The sequence below is a fragment of the Fundulus heteroclitus genome, chromosome 10 (genome assembly GCF_011125445.2).
Source record: "Fundulus heteroclitus isolate FHET01 chromosome 10, MU-UCD_Fhet_4.1, whole genome shotgun sequence".
Lineage (NCBI taxonomy): Eukaryota > Metazoa > Chordata > Actinopteri > Cyprinodontiformes > Fundulidae > Fundulus > Fundulus heteroclitus.
Genome location: NC_046370.1, coordinates 30,412,568 through 30,428,996, shown reverse-complemented (window position 1 = coordinate 30,428,996; position 16,429 = coordinate 30,412,568). Strand labels below are relative to the sequence as shown.

General features: G+C 40.8%; 1 protein-coding gene across 1 annotated transcript; it reads left to right on the top strand.

The window, feature by feature from the left end:
- Positions 1-1,452: 1,452 nt before the first annotated feature.
- Positions 1,453-3,510, top strand: LOC105930834 (solute carrier family 2, facilitated glucose transporter member 11-like). Its single transcript, XM_036142489.1, has one exon. The coding sequence runs from the start codon at positions 1,646-1,648 to the stop codon at positions 3,230-3,232; it is 1,587 nt and encodes a 528-aa protein (XP_035998382.1). The 5' UTR covers positions 1,453-1,645; the 3' UTR covers positions 3,233-3,510.
- Positions 3,511-16,429: the final 12,919 nt, after the last annotated feature.

The following is a 16,429-nucleotide window of genomic DNA, read 5'->3' as shown; positions in this document are numbered from 1 at the left end:
TGATGCTCATAGCTACAAGAATTAACACAAACTCTCTCTTTGAGACGATCAGCCATTTTATTTCAGAATGTCAGAAAGAAATATATAAATCATATACATCATTAAAATGTGATTATTATTTTTTTGCATTTTTTACAGGGTTCTAATGTCAGGAAGAGGAACAACTGAATGTGAGAACTGAAAATAAAAAACTGAGAACTGAAAAACAGCGGGAAGGAGAAAACTTTTCTTGTACAGGCTAAATAAACATTGAATATAGCTTTATGCAAATTAACTTTTTATGTTACTGTCAGTATAAATATGGATTATATGATAATTGAAACTTATATGAACAATTTCTATTTTGACAATAAAGCTAGAAGACTGTTCTAAAATCCCTCGCGGCGCGGTTGAAGACCAAACTGATCTGCAGGGTTAGAATTAATTACTCTTTCTCTTCACACCTCTGCTGCACGTTGCTGACTCGCTCGGCTCTGTTGCTTCTGTGTTTACTCATTGCATAAGCAGTTTTGTACATAAACACGCCTAGTTAGCTAACAAATAGATAAAAAATATAAAAATAATATAAATAATATAAATAAAATAGGGCACAATATTTTAATTAGAAAGCCTTTGTATGCAAGCAGAGGGAGCTACTAGTGTAGAAATACCTATAGTCATAGTATGTGACTAGGCCCCTTTAATAAGATAATAAATGATTAAGTCACAGTAACTTACATAGTCAACAAATATAGTGGTACAAAAGTAGGAATAAATTCTAAAACAATCGAAGATGGTGTTTGTTTTGTGTTACATTTTTTTTAGTTGTATGAGAAAGTGGGCCTAAAATCCAAGAGAAACTAATTATATGTCATGGGTTTATTGGTAAACATACAGTTATTGCACTCTCTGTCACCTTCCTCACCTTAAACATTTATTATACGTAATTATTAAACATCCACGGCACTCCCAATGAAGAGAAACAGACGAGCTAATGAAGAAAGTAGACCAACTAGTTTCAACTGAAAAGGAAACTAGAGTAAAATGATTTCTTGCATGTCCCGTTTATAACGTTCAAACAGACCACGTGACCGTCTCTCGGCTAGATCAAAGCGCGTCGTACCTCTCCATAGACTGGCTGTGACATTGACCAATCAACAGCCTGTATGCACATTACGCAGGCAGGAAGAGGAACAGGCAACAAGCGCGTTTCATAAGGGGATTTACTCCCTAAATTTAGACTGTCAGGTAGCATTTCCAAACGACTTCATTTGTGTAACCTCATTAAAATCGCCATCACTACTTTATATTTGTACGTATTTTTCGTTTTCTTTATAATTACATATAGCATCAATATATAGATACCCTTAACAAAATTGTTTTGATGTCACTGTAACAAGAATATTGCCAATATCTGGCAGGGAACTACCTGACAGTCTAAACTCTGGGCTTGAAAAACCCTCCTCAACCGGCTTCAACTGCAGGGAAATTGTTTTCACTGTCTTTACATCAGCCATACAAGGTTAAGGTAAGCTTGGCAGCAGAGTATAAAAACAGTTTAAACGCATTGTTTTAGTGAGCAAGAAGCTAAATAACTCCAAGCTGTCTGTTCGAGGACTGTGACGGATATAAAGCTGTAGGACACTTTAAGACAACCGGCATTCAGATGAGTTCACCTGGTACACATGAGGCTGAGGAAAGAAGCAACCCTACAGGCAGTGCCAGGACTCTTGCCCTAACCGTGTGCTTTGCTGCCATCGGAGGAACGTTCCAGTACGGCTACAACATCTCAATCATCAACGCCCCCACCAGCTACATCCAGAACTTCATCAATGACACATACATGGAGCGCTGGGATGTGGCCTTGGATACCCCTCAGGTGACCCTGGTGTGGACCCTTGTCGTGTCGGCGTTCTCGCTGGGCGGGTTGCTGGGGGCCCTGCTCGCGGGGCCCATGGCGGTCCGCTTCGGGAGGAAAGTGTCGCTGCTTTTGAACAACTCCTTCATGCTGGTGGGTGCTGTGTTTGTGCTGACGTGTAAGGCGGCAAAGTCATTCGAGATGATCATCCTGGCCCGGTTCCTGGTGGGGATCAACTGCGGGGTCAGTATGAACATCCAGCCCATGTACTTCGGCGAAAGTGCTCCCAAACACCTGAGGGGCGCCGTGGCGTTTTCCTCTGCGGTCTTCACTGCGTTTGGAATCTTCTTCGGACAGGTCGTCGGACTCACCGAGCTGCTGGGTTCGGAGCCCCTTTGGCCCTACTTACTAGCTAGCAACGCCCTGCCAGCCATGATCCAACTGGTGACCCTGCCCTGGTTTCCGGAAAGCCCCAGGTATCTTCTCATCGACCGTGGAGACAAGGAGGCGTGTGTCCGGGCTCTTGGAAGACTGCGCGGAGGACTTGTTCCTGCTCTCGAGATGGAGGAGATGCTTCAGGAGCAACAGATGTCCGGGGCCCTAAAGTCTGGTTCTTTGTCTCCTGCCAAGACACCGTGGTCCCTGTTCAAAGATCCTGACCTACGGTTCCAACTCCGGACGGTCATGACTGCCAGCAGTGCCATGATGCTCTGTGGCAACGACTCCATCTACTTCTACGCATCCTACATATTTCTGGAAGCGGGGATCCCACCAGAGAAAATTCAGTACATCACCATTGGAACGGGGGCATCTGAGTTTATTGCCTCCATACTGAGTAACCTCCTGATTGAACGGGTGGGCCGCAGGTACCTTCTCATCGGGGGGTACAGTCTAATGGTTTGCTGGACTATTGTCTTCACCGTTGCCCTTACCCTTCAAGGCCAAGGGGTCGCGGGGATGGCGTACCTCAGCATGGCATGTGTGTTCGCCTACATCCTCAGCTTCGGCTTGGGCCCTGCGGGGGTCACCGGGATCCTACCGGCCGAGATCTTCGACCAGACGGCTCGGCCAGCGGCGTACATGGTCGCTGGCTCGCTCATGTGGATCAGCCTGTTCTTGGTCGGAATGCTGTTCCCCTTTATTGTCAACGGATTGGGAAACTACTGCTTCCTGCCATTCCTGGTCGTTTGTTTGGTTTCGGCTGTCGCGTTGGGTCTAACCCTGCCAGAGACCAAGGGTAAGACTCTGGCAGAGATCACGGCAGAGTTTGATAGAAAGAACGGAAAGGCGGTGCCGATTGAGGCGCATGAACAATACCAGCTAGGCAAAGCAAGCTCCTTCACTGCACTGACAGATAATCCTGAACCACAAAACTGTACTCTAGGAAAAGCCTAACTTTATTCATGCATATTAAATAGGGCTGGACGACATAGAAAAAAAATCATATTGATCGATATCGATAATTATCAACAAATTCAAAACCTATTTTAAGTGCACCCCTGACCATATTGTGCTGTTACTTAGCGACCTATTTTTAGATACTGAACACACAAACACTGGATTCAAACTCAACTGATTATTCAACCAAGTTTTTACCAAAACCACAAGTATAAAAAAAAAAGAATGCATGCTCTCTGAACTCTTTGAAGGGGGCGGAGATTGGTGACGGAGCGTTCCTGGGTCTGCGTTTGTGATTGGTTGGGAGAATGTAGTATTAACCTACATGATGGGCTAGAAAGCAAAAGGAAGGAAACTGTTATTTTTGTGAACTTTTTATTGACCCTATTTTTTCTATCATCCATATACGTCCATCGATCAATATATATTGTTATTGAATTATCATCCTGTCCTAATATTAAAGGTTATCCAGTTTATGTGCCATATAACAAATTTGCTCTGTACCAGCGGTATCAACAAATATTTCTGTGTCTGCATTATGGATATATATATGGATGTGCAATGATAATCCTTCTATAGGTAATGTAGGGTTCTTAACTCGTAATAGTGTTGGAAACTAACTGCTTAGCAAACGCATTCTTTTATTGTTGGAGTACTACAGATATAACACATAGATATGGCATGAACTAGAAAATCGACCGACACAGTAACCTGACCACTAACACTAACCTAATGCTTTAAAGCGAAATTTAAAAAGTGCCTTTGACTGATGCTTCATTTCCACGATGTCCCAACATCAAAGAGTCTCTGTACAACACCTCATACCTAGAACTTAACAAAGCTAACCCTAATTCATCCCCAAACCTCTTTGAAGGTTGCAGCGATCACATGTGTTGGCAGAAGAGCGGGTGATCATTTGGACCGCATGTGTTAAAGGATTATCCACTCTGCATGGACACATCTGTACCCCCAGATAGCGCTGCTTGTTTAGTGGGATAATCTTTTCTGTCTATCCAGCCTCCCGCTGAGCTATGCGGGTGAATGTTTTCCCATGCACTCAACCAAACCATTCACTCTGGATTTTCTGTCTTTTCCATTACGTGTGCATCAGCTGGATCCTACCTTTCTTTATTTAATTTAACTACGTTAGTTAAGTTCTTTCTTATATACATTATGTCCATCAGGACATTTATTTGCATTGCAGAACTTTGTGTTCTGAATTTTCGATGCGCTCCTCAAAAGGGTCAGTAGATGTCGCCATTGTCTTCAAGCTGTATTCTCTGTGAACCAATGTGACGTGAAACTCATGAAAATGAATGGAATATTAAAGTCCAGGTGAAAATGAGACATCTAACCAACAGCTGGCACTTCCTCACTCCAGCAAGCCTTCTGTGGGCAACCTGTCGGAGTCTGTGTTTTCTAAGTAACCCGTGCTTTCATCCTCAGAATCATATATGAAACATATTTATCTATTTATGCATAAAGTCAATGTTTTGCATGCCTCAGACTGTTTGCACTGAATCAGTGATTGAACATACAGATACTGTCTTTACACACTGTTATTCCAAAGAGTTCTCTGACAATCCTCGTTGCTGGAAAAAAAGAAATCCCTCTGTATGAAGCTCAGGCTCTATTTTTTTATGTTCTTGTTTATTTAAGTGTTTTCTGCAGGCAACAGAAACTGCCAGTGCCTATTTATTAGGAGATATTTATCAAATAGAAAGTCCTTCTGCATGTCCAGTGAGTAAATAAAAATGTGACGACTCGTGCGTGTCTCCTTTCTGATCCCGTTTGACTGATTCCAGCCGTCTGAGACGCGCTGCTTTTTAAAATGACATTTTGAGCACCGCTCTCGAGCTTCACTCACTCCCCAGCACTTTAGCTCAATTGCTCCCGCCCACTTGTATTGTTGCTGTGGCACTGTTTATTTAGGGAAACCCAACACGAAGGCCGTAACAGTTCAGGTGGGCTTTTTTTCCTTCATTAGACCTGGTGATTTTGCATAAATAAACTAAGCAGCAAAGTATTGGCCTTTTTATGTGTTTGAATAAAACAGATCTTGACCGTCTCCAGCCGGTACAGAATGTGGCTGCTAGGCTCTTAACCAACACATCCCAACATTAGAAGCGCACATTACTCCAGTTTTCATCCCTTTACGTCGAGCACCGGAACATTTAAGAGTTCATTAAAAAACGTTAGCCTCTTTGCTTTTAAAGCCCTGTGCGGTGTAACCCCAGCCTGTACCTCGGCCCTTCTAGAGACCTACATCTCCTCTCATAGTCGAAGATCTTCCTGTCAAAGGTTGTTAGTGTTGTTTAGACCAGAGGGGGCAAGTCTTTTAGCGTTGAGCCCGCTAGATTGTTGGCTGTTTTGCATCCATCTTTGCGCTGTTTTTATTTGGTTGATTCTTAAGGAGCGGCTGAAGACTCATCAATTCAGACTGGTTTTTAACTACTTTTAGGCTGTATGATGTTTATCATCATCTCAGCTCTGCTTGGAGACAAGCTCTACCAGCTGATCCCCTGTGCAGGTGGAGGGCATTCTTCCTGATGGGACGCCCTCAAGACAGTGGAGGTGATAGAGGAGTTCAGGAAGGACCCAGCCCCCCGTTATCTGTGACACTCTCGTGAGTCCTTACGGTGAAGATGATGTTGAGCTTCCCCAGTGCAATCATTCAGTCCACTCTCACATCATCTGTCAGACTGGTTTGGTGCAGCCACGGCCAGGAACAAGGCCAAGCTGCAGCAGACCACACTCAGCAGAGAAGGTAATGATAAATGCATTAAATACATGTTTTTATTACATAAAGTAAAGGTGAGCCCTTACTCTTCTAGTTCAAAGGTCAGCACAGGTAGCCTTTCGTATGACACATTAAGGTAAGGTAAGTTTTTTTATATAGCACATTTCAGTAACAAGACAATGTGCTGTACATAAACATAAAAACATTATTTACATAGGAAAATCAAAGGAATAAGCTAAATAAATCATTAACCAAAACTCTTTGATACATTAGTAAACATACAGAATTGTTTCAACTAATATGAATAAATAAGCTAAGTATATTCTTGGGGATTTCTGATCTAAAGTAATTTTGTCCAATCTTTCCAAAGCTGCAAATAGAATAACTTTTCTTGTTTCATCGTTTCACTGGAACAAGCGTCATCACAAACAATTCAAAGCTTTTCATACATTCCTCAAAGCTGCAACTTAAGGTCTCGGATCTGACCTTGCTGACACTACACCTAAAACAGAAACACTGGGACAAGCTTACCAATGAAGTAGCTCTAGACTAATAAAAGGTTGGTGATCCCTGGTCTAGGGCGGCGCAGACTTCGAGTCCCTCCCCTCTGGCAAAATGTTCCGGTCCATCAGGTTCACAACCTCACGTCACCAGAACTGTCCTGCAACAGTCAGTCTGCTGAACTCCCCTGATCTCCTCATAACATATCTTTTTTGTGTACATATGTAAACAGGCTATCTCTATATATCTACCTTCTTTTTGCATCTTTAAATTTTTGTTTCCCTTGTGTTTTTGTATCGTTCATCACAGAAATGTCCTAATCCTGTAAAATGTGTTCTTTTTACGGTACCTTCAGATAGTGTTTCTGATTCCGATCTTTTCCTTCATGTTTTTATCTTCGATGCTTTTTATGCTTGTTTTATCTTAAAGCATTTTGTGTTTTGTGTTTTTTACCTGTACATGGTGCTATATAAATAAAGTTTACTTACTATGTCATTGATAAAGTAGATGTGCATTTAAATATTACCCATGCTTTGAATGTTGGCAATTTCCAGTGAAGGAAATGACCTTGCTAGAAACAACAGTCTGTGAAATGCAAAGATAAAGCAGTCATTAACGATTTTCTTGCTGTGCTACGCAGCTTAAAATACAAGATTAGTCCAATCTCTTGAGAGCAACTATAAAAACAGAGACTGATCCAACGCCTTGTCTAATTTGTGTGTTTTTATTATCCTTAAGCCGCATCAATTTAAAAAATCGTTTCCAACAAAGGCATTGCGGAGGAGGCAGCGGCACCAACTCCAAGCGCGTTAAGATGCAGTCTATAAAACAGTGCATGAAAAAGAAAAAAAAAAATCAACAAAAATCTACTTAAAAAGGAACAACACATCTTTTTACTAGAATCTAATAGGATTGTGCTGGATTTGTATAGATCTTTTGTAATTCTTTGTATAAATTACCCTAATGCAAATTAAGAAAATTTATTTAGCAGTACTAATTCAATTAACTCAAAAAGTCAAGCATAAGCACTGTGATAAACATCAGCACTGATGTCAGATTGAACACTGAATTAAATATTCATACTAGGAGAGGTAATTACAACAGCTATATAAAGCGGTGTTCCCTTCTGCCTGCAAGGGACCCAAGTTTCTTCCATTTAGCTAAGTCTAACTGCTCAGTTCTGCTCCTTGTGCTCCCTAGCTGCTGTAGCTAACCCTCCTAGCATAAATGTTTACTCCAGTGTTGACTTCAGTGCTCACGTTTCCAACAGAAATGAATGGTGCTGCATCCTGTTCACTCTCATTTACTCCGTTGTTACTTCTTGTATTGGTTTGTTTAAATTAAGTCTGAATATCCATGGAGCAACAGCCACAGTGACGACAGCCGAGCAGTGGCGTCTCTGTAGTCTACAGATATGACTCAGTAACACTTTCACTAGAAATTTGCCTTCAATCGTTGATTTGATTGGTTGAATTGTATGATTGACAAATCAAAGATAGGAATAATTTAAGCTGGCCACTTCGAGGTAATACCCCCCAAAAACAAATAACGGGGTTGTTGGGATTTCATGTGCAAAATAAACAGAATATCAGGGCCTAGTTGAGAAGAGGAAGAAGAGCGTGTCATGATTTAGCGTATTTTACTAATTATATTCTAATTATATACCCCGCCCACCGACCCAATACTAAGTAGAAGTCTACATCTGTAGACAAAAACATTTTCCTGGTCTTCTTTTAAACACAGCTCATTATTAGTGAGATTAAATAAGGAGAGTCTGCCAACAGCAATTTTCTAAACTTGCCACAAATTGTGGGTTGTGTTTGGTTGAGGTCATCAGTCCACAAACTTTCGTTGACATCGAGCATTCCTTTTTAACTCTGGCTGGAGTTTATGGTCGTTGTCATGTTGGAACTGTCCTCTATTTACCCCATTCTATCTTCCCATCAACTGTGAGCACCTTCCCTGTTCCCTGCTGAAGAGAAGCACCCTCACACCATGATGCCACCACCATGCTTCACCATGGGTGTGGGTTGTTTAGGGTTTTGTAATTAATCTTGATCACTTCTGACCAGACAACCTTCTTCAACATATCTGCCACATCCCCAATCTTACGACCTTCTTTCAACAATTGCTTTGTTGACTCCTTTTATTAACTGAATGACTTCTGAATTGGTTTCACTGGATTTTATTGCGTTGGGGTATTGTAGTAATATCCATGCCTAGTTTCAGACACCCATGTATTCTCCTTGACTTAGATAATTGAAGAACTTGATGGGAAAATAGAGTGGGCTTTGTTTTCACTACTACTGAGAACAGTAGTTGAGATGGTCAGTTGATGTGATGCTGTTCAAATCACATCAATTTGACAGGGGGGACAATGTGTCTATCCAGATTTGGAATTCTTTCATGGAATACATCAGCCACTGAAAAATTCCACTAAATCTTTATGGGCCAACAACAGCGCAATCTTACACTGCAAAAATGGAACTAGAAATAAGTAAAATGTTCTTAAAATCGGTGTGTTTGTCCTTGATTTGAGCAGGTAAATAAGACTATTTGCCAATGGAATAAGATTTTTGCACTTAAAATAGGAACAATTCATCTCCACCATCTTATTTCAAGTGCAGGATGTCTATTTATCTTATTTTAGGGGCAAACATACTCGTTCCATTGGCATATAGTCTTATTTACCTGCCCAAATCAAGGATAAATACACTAACTTTAAGAACATTTTACTTATTTTTAGATCCGTTTTTGCATTGTATTTGTTGCTGATCTAAAGTTGATTTGCTAAATTGGTGTGTTGTGCAAGGTTGACGTTTTGATGCTGAAGTTTGTTTTCAGATGGATCCAGCTTCCGTATTGTAAGTCTCAGTTGAGAAGCAACATATTGTTGTGTTGATGGGCAGTTTGGTCTGAGGGATACACATGAAAGAGACCCTGTTTAAATGTTATCCGGACGGGTTCTTTACAAATCTGTTCAACAAGGAGCACCTGTTTATCTCTTTTTTTTTTATGGCGGCTTTGAGTGCTTCTCCTTTCGCAGCCCGATGGAGAACACGAAAGTGCCGAGGCAGCTGAGGGCTTCGTCTTTAAGTGGACCTTTTGTTACTATGAAAACATAAGAGGATGTTGCCAGGCACCCGAGAGAGGGGGAAAATGAGCCTTGATATCGTTATGCAGAAACAAACAAACAAAAAAACATAAATGTGACCATGTTTTATATCTGAAAAAAAAAAAAGCTTTGTTTGCTCCAACCTATATTTCCAAAGCACAAGGATAGTTTTATTCAGAAAAAGTTGTCTAAGAGCTTTAGTGGCCTCTACATGGATCCCTGTAGCAAATCAACTTGATGATGCCATTATAGACCAGACAGAAGGTCACAATGGACCTGCGAGAAAGGCTCATCATCATCATCTGGCCAGTTTAGACCTCCGACATGAGCCCATGGCACAGAGAAAATTGGGACATTATTACAATGTGACCTTTTGTCTGTGTTGAGAACTCTTGTTAAAAATGGGAGAAACACAATGGAATGGTGTTGGACCTTCTGCACATCATATTCTGAATAACTTTAAGTTCATTAGATTTGATGTGCTGAATAGTTCCCATGATATTACTTTACTGTAACTTGTACAACATCAGCTTGCTGGACTCAAAAAGGTGAACCAAGACAGTTATATACGTATGTTAACATTTCATTTCCAGTTAACATATAAAAAAGGTGTTTGGTAGGTTAAAAACAATAGCCCTGGTTCAATTTAGTGATAGGAGTGATGTTTCTTATGAGTGTACTGAATCAATAGAATAAGTACATTAAAATGATTTGTTCTAAAAATATGTTCACCTTATCATTCTGTTCATGCAACTGCATTTTCAGTTTTCCTACAATTAAAAAAGTCACAGTGCTGTCTGCCTTTAGGCACGGCAGACAGCACTGTGAGGATCATCTTTGATATCTCCACTGCATTTAACACAATTCAGCCTGATTTGCTTTGTCAGAAACTCCAAAAGGCTCAGGTGGAGGCCTCAACAATCGCCTTAAATAGAGACTACCTTACAAACAGACCACAGTGGATCGAAGGGCTGTGTGTCTAACTAAGCAGTCAGCAGCTCAGGAGCACCGCAGGGGACTGTACTCTCACCGTTCTTCTTCACTCGTTACACCTCAGACTTCCAATACAAGACAGACTCCTGTCTCCTGCAGAAATACTCAGATGACTCTGCAGTTGTTTTATGCAAAGATGGATAGGAATCTGAGTACATGGAGCTGGTGGAAGGCTTTGTGGCATGATGTGTTAACAGTCATCTCATTCTGAATGTGGATAAAACAAGAGAGATGATTTGAGATTTCAAGAGACTGATATCTTACCATCCTTGGGGAATGAATAGAAGTGATGGAAGAGTATGAATACTTCAAATCACTTTTCACCTTGGCAACAGACTGGAATGGAGACGCAACTGTAAAGCTGTCTACAAGAAGGGACAGAGCAGACTGTACTTCCTGAGGAAGCTTAGGTCCTTCAGGGTTTGCAGCAAGAGACTGCAGATCTTCTATACATCTGTTTTGGAGAGTGGGATCTCCTCTGCCATCATCTGCTAGCATCAGAGTAACTGACTTAAAGGGTAACTCAACCCCAAATCAAAACAATATTTTGCCAATAAACTGTTAACAGGGTTGTCTTATAGTACTGTCTACATACCCTGGTCATTATTTTTGACAGATTAGTGCATATTTGTTGAAATTCTACTTTTGTGTCTTAGATCTTCAGTATGGCGCCATCCTAGGGTTAAAAGGTGGTCTTCCATTGAATTTGGAATCTGTATAGCTATTGGTGCAAAGGTTTTTGTGACGTAATTTGGATAAACTGACGCCTGTAGTTCTGCTGCGGTGGGAATGTGGTAAGCCATTTGAACATTTATTCAATAAGTTAATAATCTATTAATTATCTAGGATTACCATTATAGACATCTATAACATACTGTTGAATATGTCGTTATGTCACTGTGACTAGTGTGAAGTTTGATTTAAAATAAGATATTTACAACATAAGCAAAATTATGTTGAATTATGTTGCAGATATCAGTAATTAATATCCATTCTAATGTTAATAGCCTTGCCATAGTGCTGTCTCACAGACAGACAGCTGCTGCCTTGTCCTGAAACCCACCTGCAGTCAGTCAGACGAAAGAGAGCAGAGAGATAAATTCCACTCTGTTTTCACGTTACCGGTGAATTACCTAAAACTAAAACTTACTAAACTGTCAGTGATCCCTTCTGGATTACAATGCGGGAAATAAATATTATAATATATAGTTCCACAGATTCTGACCCCCACTGCCTCGGCAGCACCGGCTTTAGGCATTGCTGAGTCAGTGCCTCAAGCCAGTGGCTCAAACTGATGAGGTTCTGGCCCGCTGGACTCCACAAAGCCTCCCTCAAGTTCCGGTGATGAGGGGGATGAAAATCCTCCACCTCAAAAGACCGAATCGTGGCGTAGCTACCAGCGTAACTCTTCTCACACTCCATGATTCAATATGGCAAATCAAGCTGCTGCTGCTTTCCCCTCATCCTGAACACAACCCCTCCCCTCCCTTTCCCACATATCTCTGCCCACTTTGATGGAATCTTTTAAATTTGTCTGAGGGTGGGAATATGCTTTTGAGTTACCCTTCAAAAAAAGCTCAACAAGCTTATAAAGAAGGCTGACTCTGTTGTAAGGGACTCTTTTAGAACCTCTAGAGATGACTGTACAAAGAGGGATTCTTCATAAAATTAAGAGCATTATGGATCAGCCTGAGCATGCTCTTTATCAGATCAACATACAACAACAGAGTGTCTTCAGTCAGAGGCCTCTCCAGAACAGCTGTAATACAGACCGCTACAGGAGATCCTTCCTGCCTGCAGCCATCACATCTTCAACAACTTGTTGAAGAAACCTTTATAACATTAGTTAAGCCAGCATTTAATTTCTCTTTCAGATTTATAAAGTAGTTTTGAAATTTATTGTATTGAATAGGAAATAAGCATGACGGGTCACATTTAGTCTTCTATCTTTAGAGCATTAACTGCATTTGTTGTTCCTTTATATTTAAAAAAGCAATAAGTGTAACTTTAGTGACAGTGTGCTATTTACAGAAATGTAACTTCTTTTTTGTTCCTTTACAGTTAAAACAGGTAATAAAGATCAGACAAAGTTTTCAAGGTCTCCGATTACCTTATTTAGGAGTTCCAGCATCATTTAGCTCAGATGAAGGAAGGTCTTCATCTAAATATAACTTTTGGATAAAAAAAAAAAAATCAATAATTTCCAAAAAAAAAAAAAAAAAAAAAAAAAAAAAAAATCAAAAACAAACAAACAACCAAAACAAACCAGACTACGTCAGAAAAAAATCCATTACATAAATCCCTATATTATCTGTCCCAAATCACATCTATCCATCCTGTCTCAGTCCATTGTTGTAGCATGTAAGTGACACAGCGCCACTTTAAGATTTGAGTATTTCATTTTCGCTCACACCGCAAAACAAGCTTCATGAGCTGAGTCACCAGACAAACTGTTAATGGCCTAATTTCTACAGTAGGCAAGTGAGTGAATCAGCCGCACAAATCACTCCTCAGCAGCAGTACTCTGTGTGTCCACTAGGTTAGCGTGGCGAATCTTGAGCTACTAAAGTAGCTTTAGCCATTAGCTTGGAGTAACACTGTGTGAGTCATGTGACAGAACGCAAAAGTTCCACTCCCCACCAGCTCGCCCTGACTTTAACTGAACCCAGAAAGTAACAGATCAGCTAATGAAGTGACTTGACTCAGTTTGTTCACACAAATGATGGCTTTGCAGCAATCCCTCATACTACTGAGCATGCATGAAGCGACAGTGGAGAGGAAAATTCCCCTTTAACAGGGAGGAAAACCTCCAGCAGAACCAGGCTCAGTATGAACGCTCATCTGCGTCTACCAACTGAGGGTTAGAGAAGACAGAGCAGAGACACACAAAGCACAGAAGCACACGTTGATCCAGGAATCCTTTCTATGTTTCTAAGATCCAAGGGGTTTAAATGCTTTCGGGAAGGCAGAAAAGATTTACAATTTTTTAAACAATACACAGAATCTAAACTCTTTCCTTTTGACCCTGATCTTTCCTTTTTTCATTCTTGTTTTTTTAATAGTGTCCAGTCTGGCAATGTAGCAATAAGAATTGTTGTCTTAATGCCAAAAAGAGCCCAACAGATTTTACTTTCACACGTAGAACCTTACTGCTTTCGCTGTAGTGCTCCGCTTGATTTATACATGCAAAAAGCTTTATTATAATTAATGCAGGGAATATTTCATGTTATATTGACACTAAAACAAGAAGGTAGAAGAGAAAAAAAAGGAGAAAAGGTGAAAGAAAGAGCACAAACAAGGGAGAGAATGATCCTCTGCTTCTTCACCTGCAAAGAGAGATGTAAAAAAACAGCACAATCAGCCAATAAAGTATTAAAGATACAATCAACCAAAGCCTTGATACCATCACTGAAGAATATACAGTATTAATCAATACGATATGTATAAAGTGGCAGGAGAAGATAATAATAGGGGTTTTCTGCATGGAAGATCCATGCAGAAAACCCTGATGACCCTGATCTGATGACCCTGACCTTTGTATCTAACAGTTTCATCTTTTTTGCCCAACTCATAAAAATAGTCATTTATTGATCTTCAGTGAAATATTGACGGCTAAAAAGAATACATTTCAATAAAGTAATAAGCTGCAAGAAACGCAAACAAATTAGACACATTTTCAATGACGGGTGAAATACTCTGGAGGATTTGACACCCAGAGTGAGGCCCAAGGGCATTTTAAGGGTTGTAAGTGATAAGGTGCAGCCAGAGAGAAGACATTTACTGCAGGCGTGTAGCTTGGAGAGCTGCTTCCCTGTGGATTCCTCTGGCTCTTGTGGGAGGGTGATGGAGGGAAATCTAATTTCTGTCCATCATCATCCATCACTGGGAGAACAAGCCCTTTTTCTGTAAGGGATTACCTTTGCTAACATAATAAGGACCTGACAAGCACTCAAGCAGCACATTTCCAACCAGTTTAAAGGTGTTTATACACCTGACTGCTATTTAGAATGAGCTGAATGAGCAGGCCCGCCTACTGGCACCAACACGTCAGCAGCATTCTGGGAAAACAAATTGCAGAATAGCCACATCTGGTTGCTGAATGGCTGATCCATACTTACACAAGGAGACAGATCTCTGCAGTGCCAAAGGCAAAAATATACCAATCTTATTTAATGAATGTAAAACCATGCTGTGTATTGTGATCAATGGACCTGTTTTTAAATCAACACATTTCCCTCCACTGTCCTAAATTTCTCAATGAACATGAATCATGGTGAGCAATATGTGAGATAGATGGATTTAATTATGATTCTGCAAACATGATTCAGCAAGAATGAGAACAAACCAAAAACTTTAACCAAAGTTAGACCAGCAGGAATCTTCATTTCATTCGCCCATGATTTGTGATTCACCACTTTCATTGATTCACTGCTGCCAAGAAGATTGTTTAATGATGTAAATAAATTGCAATAGTTTTGGCTCTGGAATCAATGTGACAAGGTGTGAGAAGTTAGAAATTCTGAAAAAAAAAAGCTGATTCCTGCTTTGCAGGCTTGTTTTTGCTGAATTTGAGTTTTAGAGTTTAGAGTGGTAAATCTAAAAATAACTTTATCCAATCTGGGAAAGTAAGTGAAACCTGAAGAAAAAGATGAGCATTAGTACATTTTCTCTTAATCCCATTTTGTTGGTGTTCATAATGAAAAACTGTTGGGTACATCAGGGTGCAAACAGCAACAAAATCTAAAAGGATAGCTTAGGGACAGAGGCAAAACAAGTTGGGACAACAGACAGAGTCCAAGTGAGTAATAAGATAAGAAATCCTTTGTTGTCTCACAATGGGAAATTCGATTGTGAGAGCGGCAAAGACACAGGTATTGACACAGATATTATTGATAATATGGCATACTCGGGTAAAATAAGATGGTATGAACAGGAGGATATGAGAATGGCTGAAAGAAAGAAAATAAGCACTGAGATGAGAGATGACTGGAATGAGAGTAGATTGATTAACTGACTAGAAATAGCTATCAGGCAGCCAAGGAGTGAAGGGGACGATATCTCAGGTGAACTGTCAGAGTAACCCAATTTTATGATGTCATTAACCTCTACATCAGCTTTCAAGTCTTGCTGCTGATTCTCAGTTGGATTCAGGTCTTGCCTTTCACTGGGCCATACTAACACATGCAAAGGCGTTGCTCTGACCCTTCCCATTGTAGCTCTGGCTGTTTCGTTGAGGGCCGCTGTGTTGCTGGAAGGAGAACCCACAACCCAGTCTAGAGTCGTCTGCAGCCTCTAACAGGTTTTCCTCCGCGGTTGTCCTGTTTCCAGCTCCATCCCGCTGAATAAAAGCTTCCCTACCTACCCCACCGTGGGGATGAAACATTTTCAAGGTGCACTGTTAGTTTTTTGCCGAAAATGGGGCTTTGCATGTAGGCTCAAACAGTTCCATTTCGTTCTGCCCTGACCACGGCACCTTCTCTACGTGTTTGCCGTGTCCTCTGCATGGCCTCTGGCAACCTGCAAACAGCACTTACTGTTACCTTCTCTCAGCTAAGGCTTTCTTTTTTGCCGCTGTTCCATAAAGACCAGATTTGGGGCATGCATGAGGAACAGATTCTCCCACCTGAGCTCTGGATCTCTGCAGCTCCTCTAGAGTTTCCATGGACCTATTGGCTGCTTCTCAGGTTGGTGTTCTGCATGGCGATTTAGGCGGCTACATGCCTACGTTTGTATGCAGTAATATTTGTGGTTTCAGATGAGGGATTGAACGGGGATGTGGTGTTTTCTACCTTAACAGTTTTAAACTCCTCCACAACTCTCTGCTTTGGTCCTTGGTCTTCATGGT